The sequence below is a fragment of the Mixophyes fleayi genome, chromosome 8 (genome assembly GCF_038048845.1).
Source record: "Mixophyes fleayi isolate aMixFle1 chromosome 8, aMixFle1.hap1, whole genome shotgun sequence".
Classification (NCBI taxonomy): Eukaryota; Metazoa; Chordata; class Amphibia; order Anura; family Limnodynastidae; genus Mixophyes; species Mixophyes fleayi.
The window spans coordinates 78,018,301-78,045,746 of NC_134409.1; the positions used below are offsets into that span (position 1 = coordinate 78,018,301).

Here is a 27,446-nt window from a genome sequence, read left to right on the forward strand (position 1 = left end):
GTGTCCCGAATAAAATGGTTACTGGGTCTCATGAATAAAAGCTGTACTGTCCACATAGTAGCTGAAAATCTGGAACACATCCATAAGATGCAAAGACACATCAGACTTAGTACATAATATGAATGGAAAACTAGGAAAGATGGTTAAATCACAAGGCCCCCAACTCAAACATATGACAAGGTGAAGAAATTGCAAGTAAATGCAAACTTTCAGGTGACTAGCAAAGATCAACAGATTCCAAATGTTCAAAGGGATCTCTAGTAAGTGTCCTCAGCAGCAGGTTTAGATCCCAAGGTTCTACAGGAGGTACAAAGGGTGGCTGAATATGTACAACCCCCTGTAGAAAGGTATGCCTCTCTTTCATTGACGGCAACTTGCGCTGAAAGAAAATGGATAGCACAGAAACCAGCATCTCCAAAGAAAAGAGCTGAAGACCCTTGTCAAAACCTTCCTATAAACAGGATAACAAGTGTGCTTTCCACACACGATAATTTGTTGAAGATGGTTTCCTAGCCTTAATCGTCGTCTGTCTTACAGTGTGCGAAAAAATCCACAGGATCATCAGGGCATCCATGTACTGTGCACTGGGATCTAGATTTTGAACAGTACTGAGGAACTTTGAAGTTTAGACATGATGCCATGAGATCTAGGTCTGGCTGACCTCAGTGCTGTACCAGTTGAGCAAACACCTCTGTGAGAAGGAACCACTGTCACGGACGGATCTCGTTTCGGCTGAGGTAGTCGACCTCCCAGTTCTCAACCCCCAAATGGAAGTCCCTGATATCACTGGAACAGGATTTTATGCCCAAGACATGATACGTGCAGTCTGCCTCAAGGCCACGGCACTGCGTGTTCAACCATGATGATTCAGATATGTTACCACAGTAGTGTTGCCTAATTGGACTTTCAGGGGCCTTTTGTTTAGAACACTCTGTCAATCGCTCTCAACTACAAGACATTGATGGGCAAAAAGACTCCTGGTGAGAAGTGTCCCTGAAACTTTAGTGGACCAATGACTGTTACCCACCAGGATACAATGGTATCTGTGGTGACCATGGCCTACTCCCAGCACTGACAAATTGAACTTTACGTAGACTGGTACTTAACAATCAAGTGAGTGAGGTGTGGTCGCGGACACGGTGATGGTGTGCCTGTCCAACTGAAAAGTGGACCTAGACCATTTCCTGGAGAAGCAGTCTAGAATAAAACTGTGCAAAATGCACCACCTTGATCACAGATACTATAGTCCCCAGCAATTCCATGCACTAGAAAAGAGAAACTTCCTATCTGCCCAGGACTGACCTAGTCTTGTTGAGGACGGAAAGGATTTTTTCCTCCAGAATTCAAGCAAAGAAACATCATTTGTTGTGCTGGAATCAAGTAGGTCTTGGGTAGAGTAAGAATCCAGCAATGTCTCTTCAGAATCTGGACAGTCAGCTGTATTAAGAATTGAGGAGACTTTGGAAGATCAGTCTGCTTATTTTGTCTTTTAAAAAAAGAAAAATCCTAAGAATCCCAAAGACTGTTGAATCCCCAGGACTAAGACATCTACACTCTGTTCTGGAGGCATCCTTTACTCTAAGTGTCCTCCCCCTCTGATCTCCCTTTTCTGCAGGGGATTGGGAGTTTGTTCACGAGTGTGAGTTAGAAACTATGGCCTGAAAAATTTCAGGAATATGGCATTTGTCTATTTTCCTATGGGGGCATTCAGGAATGAGGACAAAGAACCTGAGTGGATTCAGCTAAAGCTAAATCCAGCACCACCTCTGCCTGAGAAGCTAGTGTCTGGCACTGGCTGAAAGGAGGAATGGGCAGCAAGGTTTGTGAAGAAAAAGTATCACCTACCACTCTGCTGTGAGATATTACACAAGTTCAGCTATGGATGTCGCCAGTGATTTATCCCAAGCCGGTTCTTTCATGGCAGTAGGAGCAGTCACAGAAGAGTCTGATCACGACACTCCGCCTCACACACTGTACACAGGGCAGAAGGGTCAGACTGTTCACAAGACAATTTAGAATTGAATGTGCAAAAGTAAAGTGTTGCACAGGCTTTCCAGCAGACTCTTTAGTCTTGGAAGTATCTATCTCAGACATATTGGTGAAATAATATTATTCACTCAAGGTGTTATTGACACTAAGTGTAGTACACCCGGACACTGCAAGCAATAAAAATTGTCACAAAACTAAGTATAGTGCTACAGCATCCATAGCCTACTACAGAGAGGGCGACCCCCGAAGTGTTTCTATATGCCCATCAATGACAGATCAGGGTTAGGGCTAATCATGGCACTTGACTTGTCAGCACTCCCTAAAAGAAATGGCTGCATTCATGAGGGAATGTGCAGAAGGAGATGGTGGCTTTCAGACGTGTGGGCACTTTAAGAAACTTAGTGCGGCTGAGGTGGAACACGCGCCACTCTTGAAAGACATCACAGTTTTAGTCAGCGTTTTTTACAAATCTATTACACCGCTGCAATCACAACAGCTGTTCTCTCCTTATAGATAATTTTATCACGCATTGAAGGAAGCAGACTCTTTGAGGAGGCGTCCCAGTCTGCATTTCTAGTGATAAATGGTAACAATAAAAATCCAGGTTATAGAGCCTAAAAGAAAAATGTCGTAGTCCAAAAAGGACTGTAACTGAAACCAAACATGGCGCCAAATGGATAGGTCCTAGTAGGGGAGGAGCTATCCTTAAACCGTTTAAGATTTAAAGTGCCTGGCTCCAATATCGCTAACACCCAATAGTCGTGGTGCTCTTCAAGAAAGAGAAAATGTAGTGTATAAATAATACACACGTGTGTATAATTATAAATAAATATATATATATATATATATATATATATATATATATATATATATATATATATATATATATCTATAATATAAATGTCTAGTGGCGTGTGTTAGTCTGTGTGTGGAAAAAAATAAAACCAAGCTGCAGCGCCACCTGCTGGACGGAGTTATACGCTGACCTACTAAATTCTTAGTGTGTGTGTAAAAAAAATTCAGAAAGGGCTGAAATTTGGTATACTAAGATGTTTTTAATTTGTTAATTTAATTTAATTGTTAAAAGTGTTCATAAAGATTTAAAAAAAAAAATATATATATTTCTTGAAGGAGAAGAAGTGACAGTTGGGAGTGGTTGGTGGTTGCCGGGGGTGACAGTGGGGAGTGGTTGGTGGTTGAGGCGTGGGCTATGGCCCAAATGCATGACAAGAACCTTTTTAACACCTTAAGTAGCTTGATTTGACTAGAATGCATGAGTATCATGCACGGGTCAACTTATATATACATACACACACACATTATATATATATATATATATATATTAACAAAGGGAGGCATTTATCTGACAAGATGCTAAGAAAGAAAGCATACAAACAGAATAAGACATTGGCGCCTAGATTGAGATTAAACTAGGTAAAAATTTATGTGTAGTTTTAAGTTTGGTTAACTTACATGATAGAGAAAGCTCCTTCCTCTCAGCAAACAGACAGGGTGTGTCTATTAGTGCAAACAGAGCCAGTGATGGGTGTTTCCTTTTAAAGAGAAGGTGGGTGTGTCACCTGCCCATCAAGCTAAGGCTGGGGGAGTAGCATCATGTATAAAAGCTTGATTGTGTTATTTGTTCAGGGAGACCAACGCTGGGGAAGCTGGCTGGTCTTGAGAGAGCTGAGCTATGTCTAGCTAGCGTTTAGGGTCTCCAAGAATTGCTGTGAAACCTGTACGGTGTCAAAACATTTACCATCCTGACAATAAAACTACATAAAAAGGAAGAAGTTGTTCGCGTGTGCTTCAGCAGTAGCGGGCTCTTGCCACAATGCAATATATATATATATATATATATATATATATATATATATATATATATATATATATATATATATACATACACACATACACATATATATATATATATATATATATATATATACACACATACACATATATATATATATATACACACATACACATACATACATATCTATCGAGAGAGAGAGAGATTTTACTGCCAGATTTGTTTGTTATAGCTTACAACACCTGTTTGAAATGGCTGCTATGGTAATACAGATAGGTGTCTTTCATTGATAAAATGTATCGTTTTAACTTATTACCAAGATCAAAGGAGATGTGAGGCCCTTTAGAAGGTTAAGGGCCTTGTCATGAGACCCCTGAAGTGTTTTAAGTTGCCCATCACGGATTTGGTAAAATTTACATATTCGGTTTTGAACCACCGCACCATTATCTTAATGCTGTGTTCTCTTCTATGTAAGTGTGTAGTCCAGTGGTTCCCAAACTTTTCAGTTCGCGGCACCCTTAGAGTCTCCATAATTTTTTCAAGGCACCCTTCCAAAATAACGTAAAAAGTATTTAGGTCAGGACTGAAATACTTAGCAAGCTGTTTGCAAAAATAATATACATAAATCCAAGGGAAAATAATATTTTTATATATTTTTTTCGATTATATTTCTGTCAAATAATAATTTACAGCTAATATTAAGAGGAATAAGATCAAACAAAATAAAACAACAACATGTACAAAAATCATCACACTGCCCGCCCCTCTTCACCCTGTCCACCCCTCCTTCATCCTCACTCTGCCCCCTCCTTAATTCATTTTCCCCTCCACTGCTGTTTCCTTTCACCTTCCCCTCAGTTTCGATACTTACCATACTTGGTCTTCTTTCATCTATTTCTTCTGTCTTCTCTTCTATCTTCTTACCAATGCGGCGACGCCCAGGACCCAGTATCCTCCTCTCTTCTGCCACTTCTCACTGAATATGTCGGGCGTGATAATGTCATGACATTCAGTGAGAAGCGAGGAGGGAGGAGGATGCTGGGTCCCAGGCGCCGCTGGATTGGCAAGTTGTTTTTTGTTATTTTTGTCCCCTGGCCGCGGCACCCCTGTGACAGCGCCGCGACACCCCTGTGAGCCACAGAGCACATTTTGGGAACTGCTGGTATAGTCTGAGTATTTCTGCGTAATCAGTGGGAGAGATGGAATTTCAGGAATGGCATTTTTACTTTGTTTATAATCTAAAACCTCACCTAGCTCTTTTTGCATAGAAAATGGAGACCCGTGGATTTAGTTTTATGGCTTCAGTAAACAGATCAATGGCTTTTTGAAGTTCACCTGGAGAATAAAACAAAACAAAAAAAAAAAAAAAACATGTTAATTAGTTACAGCAATGAGAACTGCATAAAATATTTTAAGGTGTTCAATTTTAGAGCTTTTTGGAATGCTACTCATCAGAAACTGAGCTCTTAAACCACACTATGGGGGTCACTGAGAGTTTAACAATTTTAAGCATAAAATTAGGATTTTTCTACTTAAAGCCAATTATCTAAAACCATTCAGGGACACTGGTTAGGGATCCAGGATTGCAGGCACTTTAAGTAACTTAACAGTTGTCCATAGCTCCACCCCCTCTATACATCTTTCCCGTTAGGCCTTCAGTTCAGGTTTAACCAAGGCCCATAGAAAAGATGAAAAAAAGAGAAAACAGACAGGAGGAAATAGCAGCCTCCTGAACAAACAAAACCAAACACGTCAAACAAAAAGCGAACCATAACCAAAGGCGTTAAGGGTTGGCAACTGGTGTTCCCCAATGGACTAAGGGAAAATCGGATTTTTACACTTCTGTAAAATCCGTTTCTCCTAGTCCATTGGGGGACACTGGGGTATAGTGTAAGTGAGATAGGCATGTGGCACTTCAAGAACATTGTTAGATAGCCCTAACTCCTCCCCGACAATACCCCATTTCCTGCTTAATCCTCAGTTTATGTTTAAACAAGCCTCAAAAGGAAAGGAAACAATAGAGAGAAAAATAGGAATTGAAGCAACAAGGGTCGGCGACCGGTGTCCCCCAATGGACTAGGAGAAACATATATTCTTCCACATCCAATTGGGGACATCCCAAAACTGCAGTTACGGAAAGGAACACTCATAACAAACAGCACAAAGCACTGTTTTACCAGAAGAATTTAAGGAACAGGCTGACTAGCCCCCTTATTCTCTAGGTTGTTGTCAAAATTCGGTATAAGGACAGCTTAGGTCAAAGAACTGCCTTATGACGAATAAAAGGAGCAAGATATGGCTGTACCCTCGGAACACTTCTAGCCGACGAAATGACTAAGGAGGAGAACCTGTTTCCCAAGTCAAAAACATGAAAACCACTGTGGGAAGGGGTTGAAACGAGGAATGCTGTAAAGCAGTCAACAGTAATGTTAAAACTAAAAGCGCTCTGACACCTGACCCTCAGGGGAACCAAGACACAAACCAGCAGCCAGTCTGCTCTGCATTAACAAAAGCAACCTGGAATAAAAGATAAGATATCTCTCTTTATCGACACCAGGCAATACATGCTCTCCAGACAAGATGAATATTTTAACTGAACCTGCCTTGCGGGCCCGAAACATGGTTTGCACCACGCGCCCAGACAAACCCATAGCCGGAAAGATCATGGCTTAACTATCCACACCGTTAAGGACAAACGTCCTAAACCGAGAAGATAAGAGATCTTGACTTAACAGGTCTAATTGTAGCAGCAGCCCCCACGACCGCCCTCCCTGCCATGGAGAGAATATCTGTGTACCAAGCCATCCGAGGCCGACCTGGGATACCCAAATACAGGAACACAGTGGCTCATAACGTGTTACAAGACTCTCAGAAGCATGGCTGCCGATGGGAGTAGGTAACTAATGAGAACGGACATTGAGTCTACAGAGACAGCCAAAGAATTTTTGTCTTGTAACAGGAAACTGAATTTTGTGGTTGCACCAAGACTGTATACTGAGAAATCCAGATCCCTATCATCCTCCCCCTGGGAAGAATATTTTTATGAACGCCCGAACACCAGCTTCGGTCCACAGAAGGAGCCTGTGCATCCTTGTCATGGCTAAAAAAAAAAACTCTTGGCGCTACCCTGGTGAATATAGGGACGGTCTTTTCTTCCGTTTTCGGCAGCAAAAAAACAAAAGCTCCCAGTAGCAATACAGTGAAGAGAAGGTTGGACTCTTCCAGAGACCAAAGTCACTCTAAACCCAGGTGCAAAAATAGACGGCACCCAAACTCGAAAAGGCTGGCCTCCGTTGCCACCACTATCCAATCCTGAATTGAGAATGGTCGACCCTGCAGACATTGCTGTATTGGTGCCCTGAAAAGAGCAACACAATAAAGGAAAAGGATGACACAGCAGACTTGACAGCGCAGACGGGATCTGTTTCACAAGGAAAATTCCAGCCAGAACCCGTACATGAACCTGAACTTGTAAGAAAACTCAAACATTTTTGCGATTTCAAAACTAGAAAAACTTTGTAAAAAATCATGGAGCAGACGACTTCTCACAGAGATAGTCGCCTACTTGAACATGTGGGAAGCCTTGTGGAAATTAACCTTCTGGGAGGATAACTGAGGAGAACCTACATGGATCCCTGGTGCATAACTCGCTGTACCCTGGTATTTGTGGTACCTGAAACCACCAATCCCTTAAAGGAAAAACAAGAGATCCCATTCATGTCAAACTTTGGAGGGCTATAATGCTCGACAAACAACCCGCCTGTCCACCGATTTAGGCGCCGGATATTAAATAAATGGCAAGGACCTTGTGGAGTAATAAGAGGAAGGAGGCACTCTTATTTGCTGCTACCTAAAAGAGTGTTGAGCTAAGGGCCAACAAAACACCCCCAGAAAAAAGGAAGAGTTTGAAGAGCCCATTTAAGACTTCAGAGCAGCTGCCAGGACTTACCCAGAGAGAGTGCAACGAAAAGAGAGCACAAAAACAAATATCTGGGTCTCAACTTTAGTCACGTCCAGAGCTGCCGTCTCCAAAATTAAATTAGTGGCTCTATGAATGTGTTTCACTAAGGAAAAAGTGAAAGCTCAGAATTGAGCAGTAGGATAACAAATCCAGAAACAGCTGAAAGGACAAACTCTCCACAACCATGCTGTTACAAAGGTGGGCCACAAGGTGGCTCCCATCGCCACCAAATATGAACTCAAGGACGACCGCAACCCAACAGGCTGCGCCATCGATTACAGTGGATGCAGTGGGAAGGAGAAAGCTACCTTAGTACCTGAGCAACCACAAGAACCTAGAACTAGAACCTCAGGGAAGATATAAAAAAAAAAGGACAGTTTCTAGGACCCCCTACTCTCTCGCTTCGCTCCCATCATCTGTTATAGATAGACTGACAAAGGGTAGTGGTAGAGGCGGAATAACGTTCTGGTACCATTACATTTATTCCCTGATCCCCCAACTAAAACTCCGGCACAAACCCAGTGGGAAACGGACGTGAATTTAAGGTTCACTGAGCAACAATGGGAAAGAATTTTTGTAACTTCCCACTGTATGTCTAAATGTATTAATCATACAGGGATGCAGATCAAACTTCTCAACCGGCTATACCTTACCCCGGAGCAGCTACACAGGTTCTGGCCAAGCCAATCAAAATTCTGTTGGCGCCAATGTTCCCAAATAGCCAATATTTTTCATGTCTTCTGGTCATACTCGATGATACAGCCGCTGTGGGGTGAGGTATTTGCTGTCACGGGCACTAGGAGTTGCTTACCCGAGTTTCACCAGATGGAACTCTGCTAGAGAGGCGGGGTTATGGCACGCACCTCAAAGCAGGCAGGTGAATGATTGGAGCGACACAACAGCAGGAGAGTAGAGATAGTCTGAGGAAGTCAGCGACTTGCAGCTATGGTTAGAGGAAAGTCAGCGACTTGGAGCAGTAAACTGGAGGCTGATGATATTGTAGACACGAGGAATGGACGTGGATAGGTGATGGTAGGTAGAGGAGGAGTCAGTGGTCTGCGTTCAGCAAGTTGTACCACTGCAGTGATGGGAAGAATAGTACTGGTGCAGGTAGGAAGCAGGGTAGTCGGTGGTCTGCGTTCAGCAAGTTGTACCACCGCTATGGTGAGGAGTCTGGTCCAGGTGTAGGTAGGTAATAGGAGAGTCAGTGGTCTGCGTATAGCAAGTTGTACCACCGCTGTGATAGGAGGACTTGTCCAGGTGCGGGTAGGTAGCAGGGAAGTCAGTGGTCTGCATGCAGCAAGTTGTACTACTGCTGTGAGAAGGAATGAGGACTTGTCCAGGTGCAGGAGAGTGAAGTTGAAAGGCAAACTGTGGCTGTATGGAAACAGCGCGAGTAGAGCAATGTCTTGTGAGGCAGAGATGGAAGGCACAATGAATAGTCTGTATGGAGTAGATGCCTTGCAGGGAGGAGAAGCTGGTCACAGCAGATATGCACAATAACGCTAAGTAGTAGCGTGAGGAGATATCGTAGCTTGAGTGAAAGCTTGTCCTAAATGAAGCAATGCAGTAACAGTCTATATGGGTACTTGTACCCTGTGCAGCAAACAACAATGGATACAACTGGTATGCGAGCAATAGGCAATAGTCAATAGTCAGTAGAGCATACCCAGTTGTGTAGATCCGTAAATCAGCTGAGAAGTGAAGCGTTGTAGAGGTATGGGAACCGCCGCTGAGTTGAGCAGGAAGCAGCGTGGAAGCTGAAGCACGAGTAGAGCTGGAAGCAGTTTGGAAACTGCACACAGGAGTAGAGCTGGAAGCAGTTTGGAAACTGCACACAGGAGTAGAGCTGGAAGCAGTTTGGAAACTGCACACAGGAGTAGAGCTGGAAGCAGCTTGGAAACTGCACACAGGAGTAGAGCTGGAAGCAGTTTGGACACTGCACACAGGAGTAGAGCTGGAAGCAGTTTGGAAACTGCACACACCTATAGAAGTTCACTGGGAGTGAGACTTCAAGATCAGGCCACTACCTAAGGCTGCAGGTGCCTTAAGTAGGGAGGGGTGATTGATCCATCAATCACATCAGTGGTCAGGTGTAGTTGTTAAAGGGACCTGCGCATGCCCAGATCGACAGGATGGCGGACGGCCGCGGTTCCACACAGGTGTGAGCGGGAAAGATGGAGAACCACGTACCAGAGTGGAGGCACTCACACTCCGGTGAGTGACATTTGCTCTGATCTCAACTGTCCTAAAAACTCCTGTTGCTCCAGACCCAGCCCTAGCTCTTCTCCATGTCTATCCAACTTCCATTCCAAAACACGATCGCTACCTTTTGGGCCACATATTAATAGCTGCTAGAGCAGCGATAGCACAAAACTGGAAGTCTCAGTCCCTCCCTACCACTGCCCAAATCATCTCTAAGTTACAGTATAGCTTTGAGATGGAAACAATAGATACGCCCTATTCCTCATCTGCATCAGCTCCTATCATAAAATGGTTCAGGTGGCATAATTATATATTACAGATGGCCCCGGGGCTCCCCAAGATACTTCCGATTTTCCAATAGCTCACTCTCCAGCAGCCCTTATAGAATCTACCAAGCCCACTGATCAGCTCTTATCCCCTGGTATCCCTCCCATGGTGGAGATATCTCCGGATGATCAAAATGAAGGCTGATATGTCTTGCTATATTTCTGTTTGTGGGAGGGGGGTTTGTTTTTGTTTTTCTTTCTTATGAGTGGATTGTTTTGTATTCTGCAAAGTGGTTAGCACTTCTGCCTCACAGCGCTGGGGTCATGAGTTCAATTCCCGACCATGGCCTTATCTGTGTGGAGTTTGTATATTCTCACTGTGTTTGCGTGGGTTTCCTCCGGGTGCTCGGGTTCCTCCCACACTCCAAAAATATACTAGTAGGTGAATTGGCTGCTATCAAAAATTGACCCTAGTCTGTCTCTCTCTGTCTGTGTGTATGTGTATGTTAGGGAATTTAGACTGTAAGCTCCAATGGGGCAGGGACTGATGTGAATGAGATCTCTGTACAGCACTGCGGAATCAGTGGCGCTATATAAATAAATGGTGATGATGATGATTCTCCTTTCATTTTTAAATGCGCATTATTGAGATTGTGTGAATTATTTTAGTTTCAAGTTTAATTGAGTGACTCCTTTCCCCCTGCGTGGGGAATCCCTATGTGTTCCTCTTTGTTTGTAATTTCCTTTCCCCTTTCTTTTTTTCTGTACCCCATATACCTTTGAAAAATTTGAATAAAAATATAGTGATTCAAAAAAAATAAATAAAATAAAGGACAGTTGCCGACAGGACCTCTGGGGCTTACGATGCACTGCCACCCAAGACTCACTGATTAGATTATGCAACTGGTAGGAAGCAACTAGAATTTTTTGGCCACCTGGTAAAGTTAGAGAGCTCTGTAGGCTTAGGGACTACACCTGCCGTATTAATCATCCAACCCCTGACTGACATAAGGGACTTCCTCCACCATAGAAGAGTTCTGAAACTCAGAGCCAACAACTACCTTACTCACCCTCCTGGAAAGAACAGTCAGAATTTGAACCAGTTCACAACAGAAGCGCTGCCACCCGCCTGCGCTTACTGGAGGAAGGAAGCTCAGCTGAATGCAAGCTTCTCCAAAAGGAGGAGGAAACGGTAAACCAAACCTAGTACCCAAGTTGCAACACCACGTACAGAAGGTTGGTTGTGCACAAACACAACCCCAAGTCCAGCTGGACTGGGAGAATAAACCACCCCACGTGCCACAGAGGCTGAAGGATTTGGAGAATGGCTGGCTACTAATATAGACCGCATCAATTGGTCAAGCCACAGCAAAGATCAGTGACCAAGTTCAGGTGGTTCACCTGAACCGGGTGGTGCCCAGAACTGTACTGCATATTCGAGATGAGGTCTAACCAACGATTTATACAGTGGAAAAATTACACTATCTTCCCTTGCATCTATGCCCCTTTTTATGCATGCCAATACTTTATTTGCCATGGCAGCTGTTGCTTGACATTGAGCACTATTGCCAAGTCTACTGTCTACGAGCACTCCCAAATCCTTTTCCATTAAAAATACTCCTAAAATAATTCCATTTAATTTATAGATTGCGTTCTTGTGTTCGATAAATTTAAGGTTATGCATTTAGGGATCAATGTTAAACCTCATATTCCATTTGGCCGCCCAATCCTCCAGTTTATTTAAGTCCCTCTGTAGAGAAGCTACATCTTGCTCTGATTTTATTACCTTACAGAATTTAGTGTCATCTGCAAAAGTAGAAACTTTACTCTCTAAACCATCACCAAGGTCATTAATACATTAAAAAGGAGTGGACCCAGCACGGAACCTTGAGGAACTCAACTTAAAACAATTGACCACTTAGAAAATGTTCCATTTATCACAACCCTCTGTTCCCTATAATTTAACCAGTTTTCGATCCAAGTAAAAATGTTGTTTCCCAGACCCAGTTCTTTTATTTTGTAAACAAACCTCGTGTGGCACAGTATCAAAGGCCTTTGCAAAATGTAAGCAGACCACATCTACTGTGCTGCCCTTGTCTAAGTTACCACTAACTTCCTCGTAGAAACTAATTAGATTAGTTTGACATGACCTATCCCTCACAAATCCATGTTGATTCCCACTAATAATCTTATTGCGCACCAAGTAATACTGAATACTATCCCTTAATATACCTTCCAGTAGTTTCCCCACTATTGATGTCAGGCTTACAGGTCTAGAATTCCCTGGTTGTCATCTCGTCCCCTTTTTAAACAAAGGCACCAAATCACTATTCGCCAATCCCTTGGTACTGAGCCTGAGGAGAGTGAATCTCTGAAAATTAAGAATAGTGGTCTAGCTATTTCTGAGTTCAGCTCCATAAGGACCCTTGGGTGTATGCCATCTGGACCTGGAGCTTAATTTATCTTAATATTCTTCAGTCGCCTTTGGACTTCTTCCTCTGACAACCAAGTATCAATTAATGTTATGATTTCATTTCCATTTATTACTCCTACCATTTGTTCCTCTCTAGTAAATACTGAAGAAAAGAAAGTGTTTAATACCTCTGCTTTTTCCTTAATATCATTTATCAATTCTCCCATCTCACTTCTTAGGGGTCCTATATTATCTTTTTTAATCATTTTGCCATTTATATACTTAAAAAACTTTTTGGGGTTTATCTTACTTTCTTTTGCAACTTCCTTGTCATTTTCTAATTTAGCCAATCTAATTTCCTTTTTGCATGTTTTATGTTTGGAGGATTGTAAGGTTGCGAGTGGAAACCTCCAATTAGGCCTATGGGGAGGGAGTCTGATAGCAGGAAAAACCTGCTCTGGCCAAAGGCCTAGTAGCGGGTTGTTACAGTGGGGCCTTTTGTCAGAGTATTCAAACCTTTCCGAACATTGAGAACAGCATATGATGCATGACATCACAGCGACTCTAGAATTTCATAGATAAGTGTAAATACTGTTGGCTTTGCAATTATTATTACCATTTATTTATATAGCGCCATTAATTCCGCAACACTGTACATTCACATCAATCCCTGACCCATTGGAGCTTACAGTCTAAATTACCTAACACACACATACATACAGACACACACACACACACACACACACACACACAGACTAGGGTCAATTTGTTAGTAGCCAAATAACCTATCAGTATGTTTTTTGGAGTGTGGGAGGAAACCGGAGCACCCGGAGGAAACCCACGCAAACACAGTGAGAACATACAAACTTCTCACAGATAAGGCCATGTTCGGGAATTGAACTCATGACCCCAGTGCTGTAAGGCAGAAGTGCTAACTACTTAGCCAACGTGCTGCCCAATGCACGTAAATCCATGTTTGTGTAAAGACATTACATAATGATTCTAAAAATAGCCTGTGTCTAAAATGTATAAAAGGCACTAGCTTGTATTGAAAACTTGCTCTTCTGATTTCATCTTACAGAAAGGTTTGAACACTGATAAAATTGACCAGTGTGAGAAAAAAAATATCTTGCTTGAGAGACCTGCTTGGAAACATCTTCAATATTGCTGTATTCCTGTGACCTACAGATTAGACCCAAAATCTAATCCGTTCTTGGCTGTCCTGAGGTTTGGACCCAGCTTTTCCGGTACCACCGCTCTGCCTGCTACCCTGCAGCCCTGGTCAGTGTGATAGGCCAGGGGGGATCCATCCACAGCATCCCTGATCCAAGATGTCAGGAGTACCAGCCCAGGTACACCAATAACGGGGTACACTCGCAGCATCAGTTACCCAGAAGAAACCCGGTTCTGGATGCTGGTATAGAAGTTCAGTGGCGGCAGCCTTTGTAAGTCCCTCCTACTGCGACAAGAGGGCGCATTTATGATAACGAAAGGGAATGGTGGGAAAGTAAGCCCAGCCGGTTCCCAGCAGCAACAGACAGGGAGGCATAGGCGGCCCATCCTGTCACCTCCTGCAGCAGCCCATGAACCATCATCTGCTACGCTCAGATTGGAATCTCTTCACTTTACCAAATTTGATGACACTGTTGCAGATATTGATGGACATTTGCAAGTGTTTGAAATGTGTTGTAACCTCCATGACGTGCCCAAAGAGGAGTGGGTAAAGTATCTGGCTCCCACGCTAGAAGGACGTGCAGTGCAAGCTTATTGCGCAGTGGCCCCAGAGGACTGTGCGGACTACAACATGGTAAAACAGGACCTGCTTAAGTGCTATGTTATTAGCCCGGAGACCTACCGGCAGAAATTTAGGGACTTGGCTAAAAGCACCCATATCAGCTTTGAGGAGTTTGCCAACCAGTTGCGTCAGCTGGCAATAAGATGGATTAATGGATCTGATGCCAAGTCCTGGGAAGAATTAGTGGACTTAATTTGCAGAGAGCAATTTCACCACTGATGCGCGCCAGAGGTGAAGGAGTGGGTATTGGACCATAGCCCAGTAAACCGGGAAAAACCGGCCCAGTTGGCGGATCAGTATGTGGCGGTGAGGCCACACTGGCAGAAGCGCCAGATTAACAGCAAACCCCAAAGAAGTGTACAATCAGGGGGACACCCGTCTTCTACTAACCGCCAAAAGCAAGTACCTAACCCTTCGGATACCATTCGCCAGCCACCATCCCGCCCTGTCAATTATCAGATACCACCGGAGCCCAGGCTGGAGAAGATGTGCTACAGTTGCAGGAAAACCGGTCATTTAAGGATGGACTGTCCCACAGCCCAAGCACTCCAGACTTGTGCCGCTAATCGGAGTTCTGGGGCCCGGTTCACTTGCATAACTGGCGAAGGTCAGCCTGTAGAGACTGTTTCCACCCCTGCCAGCCCAATAGAGTGTGGCGTGTCAATGTGACTCAGCAAAGAGAGTCACCTGTGTGTCCTAAAGACCCCCAAAAACATGTGGAGAGACCTGCAGCCGGTCCAAGTGGGGCCCCTGCAGGGTGAAGGACTGAGAGACTCAGGGGCCTCAATTACTGTTGTGAGTCCCTATCTTATTGATCCTGCTGCAGTATTGTAGGATCGCACTGCCAAAGTTACTGTGGCAGATGGACTGGAGAAGGAAGTGCCTCTTGCAAGTGTGTATCTGGACTGGGGAGATGGCCAGGAGTTGTGAGATGTTGCCGTTATGGATGGCCTCCCAACTGATGTGATTTTGGGCAACGATATTGGGGTTGGAATTGTGACCGCATTTATCAACACTACCACCCAGAGCCAAGCTGCTAAGCTACAGCCTTCAGGATCTACACCTGCACTACCCAGCCCAGAGGAAAAGACCACAGCTGCTATTTCTTCAGGAAACAGCCAGCTCTTTGCCTCTGAAAAGACTACGTCCCCTAGCAACTCAGAGGATGCTGTCTCTTGACAACTTGATATGTGAGGGAGCCCGGTGATGCTACTGTCCCTAGCAATATGCCAGCTCCGGCGGTGAGTATAGCTGACCACAGTGACCTTTCTTTGACTGACCCCACTTTGACGGACCATAGTCACCACAACATAGACCCCCCTGCAGCAGATCCTGACTTAGACGATAGTGAGGGCCGTAGGGAAGACTTCAGGGCAGCGCAACTCTCTGATCCCTCACTGGAAGGCATGAGGTGCCAGGCTGACGGCGACTTCCAGCGATGGAGGTAGGGAGTGTGACCTGGCGTAAAGTGTTGTTGTACTGTGTAGCTAGAAAGGTAGATGGGGATAGACCAGTCTGAGAACAAGTTCAACTGGTAGTATCACGGGGCTTTCGCTTGCAACTGTCAGTTGCCAATGAAATCCCTATGGCTGGACACCAGGGCAGAGACCGAACACTGAACGCCTGACACAGAACTTTTTCTAGCCTGGAATGTCGGATGACGTCCGGGTCTACTGTAAGTCCTGTGATGTGTGTCATCATCTTGGGCGCCCCAGTGTTCTTGCTCCCCTCAGGTCCTTGCCAACAATTGGGGAACCTTTTCAGCGAGTGTGGACAAAGTAGGTCCTCTGCCTGACCCATGTCTGATACCTACCCCTTGCCCTGTATTAACGCTTCTGTAGATGAGTTGGACAGAGCTCAGGGTTACCTAGAAGACATTTCCAATTTCAGTAAGATTTGGGAAGATAGTCTGGATCACATAGTGCTGGTGTTAGGGAAAATTGGGTGGACAGGTCTGACCATCAGAGCAGACAAGTGTCAAATGGGGAAGTCAGAGGTGCAGTACCTGGGTCACCGTGTGGGGGGTGGTAGGTTTAAGCCAGTTAAGGTAGAGGCAATCCGAGACTGGCACTGGCCCACAACCCAAAGACAAGTACTGGCCTTCTTAGGGACCTCAGGCTAATACAGATGTTTCGTCTCAAAATTTAGCACTGTAGCGAAACCCCTCTCACTAAGAAGAAACTTCCCAAAGTAGTTGACTGGACACCCGCTTGTGAGCTGGCATTTCAGTCAAAGGAATCCCTGGTTCGTGCTCCAGTACTGTTGGCGTCCAATTATGACAAGGACTTTATTGTGCAAACTGACGCGTCACAGTATGAACTGGGAGCAGTACTTAGCCAGGTGGGGACAGATGGGTATGAGCACCCTGTGGCCTATTTGAGCAGAAAACTGCTAAAGCGGGAGGTGGGGTATGCCACAATTGAGAAGGAATTTTTGGCTATTGTGTGGGCAGTGAAAAAACTTCAACCTTATCTGTATGGACGACATACTGTGGTGAAGCAAAAAGGAGAAAGTTACCGCACTAGGTATAAGGTATTTACCTTAACACTAAATGTATTCATAAATATGATAACCTAGGACAAAAATATCCTAGTGGGTGCACCCAACACATAGTCAAATCATATAGAAAACAAAAGAAAAAATATGTGTATAAACGGGGCACTCAAGGGTGGTCAAAGATAAAATTTACATTTTATTAGGTATGCATTAAAAATAATTGGAAATAAAATGGTTAGGTAGAGAGCGAAATATTAAAATAACAAATCAAAATACAGTGTAGAAGTGAGTTAAAAGTGCAAAATAAATAGCATTGCCTCAGCTACTACCATGACACTGAATGCATATATATAGGTGTAGTAAGTATGAGTGGCTACAAGGAGTAGTTTAGAGGACATCCCATATATCAAATTCAAAGATTGATGATTATAGGCAAGTGTTACTGTGACATATCGCCATACAGGTACTAAATAGAAAATAGATTTCCACTATCTGTAATATCAGCTTAAAATAAGTTAGCCCAATATCTATAAATATATTCCAGTCAGAATATGACCGAGAGGGCTGATATCGAACAGAGGAGATCGATCTGAGAAAAAAAGCAGATACCGTATATACTCGTGTATAAGCCGAGATTTTCTGCACATTTTCTATGCTGAAAAAGCTCCCTCTCGGCTTATACTCCAGTCAATGATTTTTCCTAGTTTTCTGCGGTCCTCGGCTTATACTCAAGTATATACGGCAATACTGCAGAAAAAGGAATAGTCAAAAAGGCCCTATCCACCTACGATCACGGGACTATGTGACTGACCATGCCTAGTGGTAAACTGGGAGGCGATCAGGGGAAGGATTGTAACCCAATGTCAATTGGTGCAGCGAGGCAAAACGCCAATGCGCGTTTCACTCAGTAGCTTTTTCAAGGCTGAAGCGGGGTGAGAAATGACAGCTCTTATATAGTGCAAAGTGGGCGTAATCATCAATGTCATTGCGTCAGGAGACCAATCAAAAGTAGACTTGTATTGTTATTTGATTGACGTGTATGTTAGCCAATCATGTCGGTCTATGAGACCCGCCCCCCTTTAACTCCTAAGGATTACAGATCCTAGGAAGCGGGGATATATTTAGACATTTGCTTCACTGATCACTACCTTATATTGATAATGTCAGATCGATAAATATATTGTGTGTAACTCTTGTAATGACAAGATTCTTATAGGTCCATGGACCGATGTCTATTATAATCACAATCTACATCATTAATATAGCATGTCTTAAGTATCCTTTGCTAGCCATCGTAATACAAAGATAAGTCCGTGGAAGAGGACAGAGAAATGCTCTTGTTTATATTCTGTATATTTAGAAATGGTTGTTGTATTTATAACAAATTAGGAGTTTCATTCCGAATTTCCAGAAAAAGGGGCATACTATGTCGGTATTTACATAGATACTTGTCAAAAGACATGATCATTAATAATCACATCCATAGTGTCCAGAAAATAAGGAGATCTGTTTTAAATTTGAAAGAGGAGTGCACAGTGAATTATTACAAATAGGAGGGGTAATCATTTCATCATATCATTCAGTCCGTGACAGTGTGTTCAGATTGATAGTAATATTATCCCTTTGTAGATAGATTTCGGATTTTAAAGTTTTTATAATTTCAATATCCGATCTTTTCTGGCTGCCATTCATATAATACGGTAATCAGATTATGATGTTCATAAAATTGTTGATGATTCCAATAACTCATATGTCTAAAAGGTAGCCGTAGATCTGTCTCCTGATACTTCTTTACAAAACTTCTTGTTAGTTTTACTATTCAATAAAGAGTAAGCATAGGAGACCAGTTCAAATGATATAACATTGCTCTTTGTCGCTAATAAGTATCAGGACTGTTAATTGTATATTATACCCGATTTGGATCGCACAATTAGTGCCTATTATAATGGTGGATTGTTATAGATAAGATAGTAGCAATTTTTGTAAAATGGACCCAAAGGCATCATTTTGTCAATAGGACATAGTGATATCAGAGCCGTAACTTAGAATTCTAGCGCCCTGGGCGAGAAAGACAAATGCCGCCCCCCTAGCCATCAATTTTAACCAAATTAACTTAAAATATTCCTAAATTGCGCCCCCCTTCAGCGTTGCGCCCTGGGCAGTCGCCCCCTGTCGCACAGCCCTAGTTACGGCCCTGGTGATAATCCCCAAGCGTTGATTCCATAAATTATATGGGAATAGCGATCATATTTTATTATTACTAAGTTGGATTTCATATAACTATCTTTCTTGTGATGTTAGTAAGATGCTTTAAACAGATGTTATTGTTAAAATAAATCATGTCGCTTGTTCCTATTTTTATAGACAAGCCATATAACTATTATAGTCATTAAGGCCATTTGCAATCATGCTTCCCATTAGGAATTTTTTTTTAGTTTCTCTTTTTTGTAATTCTTTTATGTGCATCATTTCCTCGGATCCCCATGCTGATTTTTTCCATAGCAAATGCCTTCATAAATTTTGGATTGCTATCATGGTGAAGCAAGAAATGTTTGGCAACTGTGGTAAGGGTCTTAAAGTTTCTTTGGTCCCTAACACCATTTTTGATGTTGTACATATGCTCGGATAGGCGTTTTTTGAAAGGTTGGGGGGTCATTCCAATATAGATCTTCGGGCATGGACATGAGACAATAAATAACCCCTGTCGAGTTACAATTAAGAAATTCTTCTATTTTCCATACCTTATCATATTTGTCCTTATAGGTTTTAGTAGGAACCATGTATTGGCATGTTTTACATTTGAAGAAACCTTTTGGCTTTTCCAAAATTGTATTTTTCTTTTGAAGATGACTATGGACTAATCTATCTTTTAGATTTCTCACTGTTCACCAGCTAAAAGAGATGTTTATCAAGATTTGTTTCGAGGTCCTTGTCAGAGAGTAACACATACCAATGTTTTTGAAAAATAGCTTTAAGTTGTCGCCACATGGCACAAAATGTCCCAACTATCCGAATTTTAGGATTATTGGTTCTCAGATTTTTCTTGGGGTAAATCAAAGATTCTCTGTTTCTCTTTGAGAAAGATTTTTTTAGCCTCACGCAGCATTTTATTGCTGTAACCCCTATTTTTCAGTCTATCAATTAGTTCATCTGTTCTTTTCATTTATGTTGGATTGTCAGAGCAGTTTAGTTTTAACTCTTAGTAGTTCCCCTTTGGGGATTCCCTTAACAGATGGGATGTGTGCACTTTTATTATGTAAAATTGTGTTAGTGGCTGTTTTTTTACTATTGATAATCAGTTTTTACGGTTCCTTCAATAGTTTTATAAATAGTTATGTCCAAAAAGATGGTTGATACATTTATTTCTGATGTTAATCTAAGGTTGAAATCATTAGTGTTCAGGGTGGTGGTGAAAGCATGAAAGTGGTCAATATCTCCATCCCATGAAATCAGGATATCGATATATCTTAGCCACATAACTATATTGTTGGTAAACTTCTCACTGACATTTGTAAAGACGTATTCCTGTTCCCACCACCCTAGAAATAGGTTAGCGCGAGTGGGTGCACACACGGTTCCCATCGCTATCCCTCTTATTTGTAAGAAGAATCCCTCATTGAAGACGAAATAATTTTTAGTTAAGATGAATCTTAGAAGTGTCAAAATTAATTAATTCATATCCGTATTGGTATCTATATTCAAAAAATAACGGACAGCATTTAAACCCTGCTCATGTTCAATGTGTGTGTAGAGAGACTCAACGTCATAAGACGCCAATTTGGTATTTGGGCTGACTGTTATGTCCTGTATTTTTTAAAGGACATCCAGTGTGTCTCTAGTGTAGGATTGTAGGCTCATAACATAAGGTCGCATATAATAGTCTACAAATCTACTAGCATTTTCTGTGAGTCCACCAATTCCCGAAATTGTGGGTCTTCCTGGGGGGGGTTAGTTTCATTTTTATGTATTTTTGGTAATATGTATATTGTTGGTATCTTGGGATTTTTAACTTCAAGAAAATTGTGATCCGATTTTGAAATGACTCCCCTTTGAAATGCAGAATTAATTATTCTTTGATATATATATATTGAGAAAATTGGTGGTAGGTTTGAAAATCAGACGTTGGATCTCGGCCATATATTTCTCATATGGCCATAAAACGATGTTACCTCCCCTGTCAGATGGTTTCATTATAATGTCTTTTCAATTTTCTATTTCCTTTAAAGATGCAATTTCTGTTTTAGATTATTGCCATAATAGCCTTTTTGATTCCTGAGGAAAAGAAGATCTAGGTCCCCCGAGACCAATTCTGAATATACCTTTACTTGTGGACACAATGAAATACCTGGAAAGAAAGAGGATTTCTTTTTGAGGGTGGATTTAGAATTTTCTTTTAAATCCTCCTCAATCCTTTCATTCTGTGAAGTATTACGTTGTAATTCTTCTAATATTATAAGAGAACGCTGATCTTCAGTGTAAAACGTGATATTGGAAGAAGATGAAAAATTATTTCCACTTATATATGAAAAAGGCTGTTGATTCCCCAGGTAAGTATCTGTCATGTCCACTCTTTCAGAATTTTTAGAGTTGCAAAGTTTTTTAAGGAGTAATTTTCTTGTAAGCAGGGCTAAATCTTTTTCCCATTCAAAACGGTCCAGGTAATGGACTGGTGAGAAAGATAATCCCTTACTTAAAAGGCTTATGTGGTTAGGTTCAAGTAATATTTTCAAATTCTTTAAGTTTTTCTCCTATTGTTCTAATATGATCATGTCATGTTTGACAAGAATACTGATCAATTTTTCAGCACATTGTGTCAGGGCACATTCCAAATCTTTTTTTTAAATCTTCAGTAGCTAATTGAAAAGCAGGGTGTACTTTGGGTCTAAGGCTCCGAGGTATCATATTGTGATGTGTGTAGTTATCGAACATGGATTTATTCCAATATGTTTTAATTTGTTTTAACATTATTGATTTTAAATCATTCAAATAGTCTGACCATTTTTTGTTTTCAATATCCTGTCCCATGACTTCAGTGAGGAAATTAAAATCCCCTTTGTTCAACATTTTTTTCCTTTCTCGAGTGTAAATCATGACAGATACTGAAAGTTGACATGTCTGAATACCCAACCAAAAAGAGAAGAAAATGTACCAAAATATAATAAGTAGTGTGAAGGAAGTATATTCCGCCAAAAGATTACAGATTAGACCCAAAATCTAATCCATTCCCGGCTGTCCTGAGGTCTGGACCCAGCTTTTCTGGCACCACCAGTCTGCCTGCTACCCTGCAGCCCTGTTCAGTGCGATAGGTCAGGGGGGATCCATACACAGCATCCCTGATCTAAAAGAGGTCAGGAGTACCATCCCAGGTACACCAGCAACGAGATATGATAGCAGCGTCAGTTACCCAGAAGAAACCCGGTTCTGGATGCAGATAAGAAGTCCAGTGGTGGCAGTATTTGTATACCCCTCCTTCTGCGGCAAGAGGGCGCATTTTGGGTAACAAAAGGGAACGGTGGCAAAGTAAGCCCAGCCAGTTCCAGCAACAACAGACAGGGTGGCATCCTGTCACAACCCATAAGGCTGAAAAGTTACACAAAAGGGGCAAAACACCCTGAACACACACAGTGACAAAAACAAACAGCACACAATAAAAGCAAAGAAAGTGAGCCTGCTATACAGCCAAAGAGTCCCAACAGTGTAAGGGTAACAACACTCCCCTCTGCTAGCTCGGTACCTTACAAGACAAGGGACACATAAGGGAGGAAAGTGGAACTCCAAAATGGCTTCTATTTTGGTGTCTGCACACGCAATGAGTGAGAGACCACCAGGGAGAAAGTGCAGGAAGAGGGAAGCAGCACTACCCCTCCAAAGGCCTAGCACTGAATTGGAAGCCGTTCTGCAGGACAGTCCTCTCTACCAATCCAGTGCCTAGCAGGGGCTTACACTGCTACCTGACCCAGCCCCCTAAGTATGCTAATTTCTGCCTCCCGTAAGAGACCGCCCCCTAGGGGACCCACTGTGTCTTCTACTCCGCCTTTCCAAGCACTGTGCTGTGAAGGGATTTTTCAACAGTGGCACCGCCAGAGCACCTCCGATCCCCTGCTCCAAACAGAGCACAGCCCTCTGGGCTATATGCTACATAATCCATGTGAACTCAGCAGCAGCATTACTTTTTAAAAAAAATATTTTTTAAACTTTTAATGGCTTCTAATGGCTGCCAGCAACTGACGGGAGAGGGGTTAAAATTCTGTGAACCTCTGAGGGTTGTTGCCCTACAGGAGAAGGAAGGCATAACAAGTATATAATGCGTAATTTATTTAATTGAAATATAAATAAAGTAAAAATATACGGAAACTGCTGATCTAGAGGATTCGTAAACAACTTATTCAAGCAAAAAACAAAACAAAAAAAACACAACCCTTATGTTTAAACTTAGAATTAAACATATTCCAAATCCTACCATAAATATTACCTATTTTTAAGTATACAAATGCTACCAGGCTGTTGAACGTGAAAAACATCTAAAAATGAAATAAAATCAAAACGGGCCTACTTCTTCTATTTTTCCCAGTTTCCTAACCCAGCTGCCACATTGCTGCATTGTATTTTCTACAGTTATTGATAGTGTACTAGCACGATGTTCCAGCCGCAGATCTTTAGTACCCTCCACCCTAATAAAACCAGCAAATGATGTGCTAGTGAAAATACTACTGGAGAGGGGTTTTGTAGCTGCGGACACTGGGGATGTCCCAAAGCTGCCACCATGGGTGGGAGCATTCAGAAGAAACACCTTTCTCCCACAACTGGAATCTTGGAACTTGAACTTGTAGACTTGTGCTATTCCAGCAGTCACTGAATGGGAACTCCGGGCACAGCCTATGGCGACTGTGGTCAGGTGCAGACTAGGCACCCAACATTGGCAGTGGAGGCATGCTCTCGGTACTTCCAACCTCCGTGCTACAAGTAGCGCACAGCTGTTGCAACGTTGGGTATAAAACTAAAATGTAAAATGAAGGCCTAACAAGAATGGGTTATAGTGGGGGAGGAGCTATGGACAACTGTTAAGATACTTAAGGTGTCCGCACACCTGTAAACCACCATCTCCTCCTGCACAACCTTCTCTCACTTGACATTTGTGTCTCTGTCCTCTCCCGATTCACTTCTCGACTTTCTATAAACTATTTTTATGTTTCTACCTCTGGCACATACATCCTCCTTCACCTGTTGGGGTCTCACAAGGATCAGTTCCTTTGGCCCTCAATTTTTCTAGGTGTATACCACCTTCCTTGGTGAACTTACCAGCTCCTCCAATATCACCACTATGCCAACTACACTGAAAATGTCCCTCTACTTCCCTGTCTTCTCCCCTCTCCCATGAATCCACCTGTCTATCATATTCACATGGATGAACCAGCACTTTATTAAATTTAACATGTGCAAAACACCAGTCTTCTCTCAGTCCAGAGTTCCCACCTTTTCCTACACTGAAGTTATGACCAAAAGTCTTGAGAATGACACAAGTATTGGTTTTCACAAAGTTTGCTGCTTCAGTGTTTTTAGACCTTTTTGTCAGATGTTGCTATGGTATACTGAAGTAAAATTACAAGCATTTCATAAGTGTCAAAGGCTTTTACTGACAATAACATTAAGTTTATGTCAATATTTGCAGTGTTGATCCTTCTTTTGGAAGACCTCTGATAGCATGCCAGGGGGAATTGCAATCAACTTCTGGGCCACATAATGACTAATGGCTGCCCATTCTTGCCTAATCAATGCTTAGTTTCTCAGAATTTGTGGGCTTTTGTTTATCTACCCACCTCTTGAGGATTGACCACAAGTTCTCATGGGGATTAAGGTCTGGGGAGTTTCCTGGCCATGGACCCAGAATTTCCATGTTTTGATCCCCGAGCCACTTAGTTATCACTTTTGCCTTATGGCAAGGTGCTCCATTATGCTGGAAAAGGCATTGTTCGTCACCAAACTGTTCTTGGATGGTTGGGAGAAGTTGCTCTTGGAGGATGTTTTGGTACCATTCTTTATTCATTTCTGTATTCTTAGGTAAAATTTTGAACTGTACATTCTCCTTTGTTTCTCATGTCCACTGAATAGGTTATCATACTCTACTCCTCCCTCTCCTTCACTCCCCACATTCATTCCCTCTACAAAAACTGCTGCAACATCACCACAATTAAAATCTTCCTCACCCTTGCCGCCAATAAAAAAAACCCATCTCCCTTCATCCAACAACCACTACCTCACCTGCATGTTATCTATGCCGCCTTTTTTGCATCAAACATTGTATTTGATTCTGCTTTTCGGTTGTATACTGATAAGTCTGTCCTGTCTTATGCAATCTTTGTTCTATATGCTCCACTCCCCAGACTTATGTGGCACCTTATAAATAAACAATTAAGAAATAAATAAAGAAACATGTACTCTCTCCTCTCCATATTTAACCCTCATCTTCAGCCAAGTGGATTTAGGTTTCATATAGCAGCAAGGAGAAGGAGAACACCAACCCCCAAACAAAGAGAAATAAAAAACACAAGTAAACAAATACCCTCAACTAAGATCAAAAGAACAGCCCACACTGGGTAGATTAAGGTCCATTACTTGGCCTAGTTAATAAGGGTTCATCAGTGAGTAACAAATTGTAAGGAAGGAAACAAAATAAAAAAAGGAGGTATGATTATACCAAAACCACTTCCTACAACACCCTACTGCTCATTTCAGCAAGGGCTGTAAAGTGTACCCAATAAAGTTGGATGTAAGGTCTTTTTATGTGCCTGGCTGGTGTAGAGCTAGTGCTTGACGATATCAAGACTACTATCTATTGGAAATCCATTCCCCACTTTACCAGTTTTCACTACAGCAGAGTGAGAGCATCCAATGTCCCCCATGGATTCAAAGAAAAGGACTCAACGCAAAGCATTTCGCAAAGATGTTAAACCTGTTGAACTTTGTAAAGGAACCGGATAACACATCGCCGTGTAAGCCTGGTAAATTACCAACATCATCCACCTTCTGCTTGGAAGCACCTCTATCCTGTCATCTACTTTGATTCAAGGCCGGAACCACTATATCCTGGTTCAGGTGGAACCTGTAAACAACATTGGGTTAGAAAGTGGGCTTAGTCCGAAGGACAGCTCTGTCCTCATGGAAAATGAGGAAGGTGCCCTCTCGTGTTACATTCTTGAGAAGGAAGCATGGCTATTGGAGGCAAATGAGGGAAAATCCCAGGGAGCCGACATGACATCTGTTAACGCCTGGGGGTCCTTTGTGCAGGAGCTATAGGTTTCCATCTTGTGGTTCAAACTGGACGCCACCTGTCCACCAGCTTCTGGAAGACGTGTGGGTGTAGAGACTTCAGATGAAGGGTCTGCCAGCTGAGTTTGTTTGCCAGTTGTCTACTCCTGGGATGAACACAGTTACGATGGCCGGAACATGTTGCTCCACCCAACGCACAATCCAATTCATCTCCTTCATTTGCTGGGCATACTTTGTGCTGCCCTGGTGATTCAGAAATGCCACGCATGTGGCGGTTCGTCGCCATCATCCCCAGGAGATGGCACCCATTCTCCTCACATGATCACAATGCACACATATAAACAGTAGTCAAAGTGGAAATTTAGTAGTGGCAGTATGGAAAATGTAATGGGAATGTAAGTGAATGGAATGTTATAGCTTTACAATAAAGCAGTAGGAGAGGAACTAGAATTCAAGAAAGATTAGAATTAGTGTCTTACTCAACTACTTTCTATAACTCAAGGTTAAGCAATGTCCCCCAAACAGATGCAGTGTTCAGCAAACTTATTTTATTTTCCATGTAGGGCACATATAAATAAACAAATGTTGAATGTGTCCTTGCAGTCAGTGCACTACCATTCTCACAAAACATCACTCACCATCTCCAAAAGCATTAATTGCCTCTACTTTCTTTTCATTTGCCTTGTCCATCATTTCTTCTGTAACCTGAACAAGAATAATTATTATACCAAACAGCACTGAAGAGTTATTCCATCATGTTTACTGCTAACATAAATTTAACATGAGTAAACAGGCCAATATTACCTCTATATCATCATTTCCCATCTCCTGAGGAGGATCATCATCTGGAGCAATCACACCCTCATTATCCATCTCTGGGACAAAGAAAATAGATTACCACCTGAATGAGACTTAGAATGTTAATAGATACATAGATGTAATAGTGATTTAAAAGTTCATCTGATAACCTGGACAATAAATTCATACCAGTGAAGGAGGAAAACACATGACAGTAACATAAGTTTTGTTAGATATTACCCAAATCACTTTCGTCACTCTCTGGTTTTGGAGGAGTTGGGGCCCTCTCGTCTTTCACAGGGTCATCCTATGAATTAAAATTATGTGCTGTCATTTAAAATTGGAAGGCATTAGCAGTGTATTATTGGAAATATTCTATAACAGACATTAAAAAGATTTGCATAAACAAAAATATAGTAGTTTAAAATAAAATAATCAAATGT

General features: G+C 42.2%; 1 protein-coding gene across 1 annotated transcript in view; it reads right to left on the reverse strand.

Moving 5' to 3' along the window:
• The window catches only part of ST13 (ST13 Hsp70 interacting protein), a 97,869-nt gene that overhangs the window by 56,141 nt on the left and 14,282 nt on the right, over positions 1 to 27,446 (reverse strand). Inside the window, exons 3-6 of the mRNA XM_075182782.1 lie at positions 27,244 to 27,310; positions 27,010 to 27,080; positions 26,844 to 26,910; positions 5,053 to 5,137 (exon numbers count right to left, since the gene is read on the reverse strand). Of these exons, the coding sequence (XP_075038883.1) occupies positions 5,053 to 5,137; positions 26,844 to 26,910; positions 27,010 to 27,080; positions 27,244 to 27,310 (290 nt within the window). The remainder of the gene's footprint in view (positions 1 to 5,052; positions 5,138 to 26,843; positions 26,911 to 27,009; positions 27,081 to 27,243; positions 27,311 to 27,446) is intronic.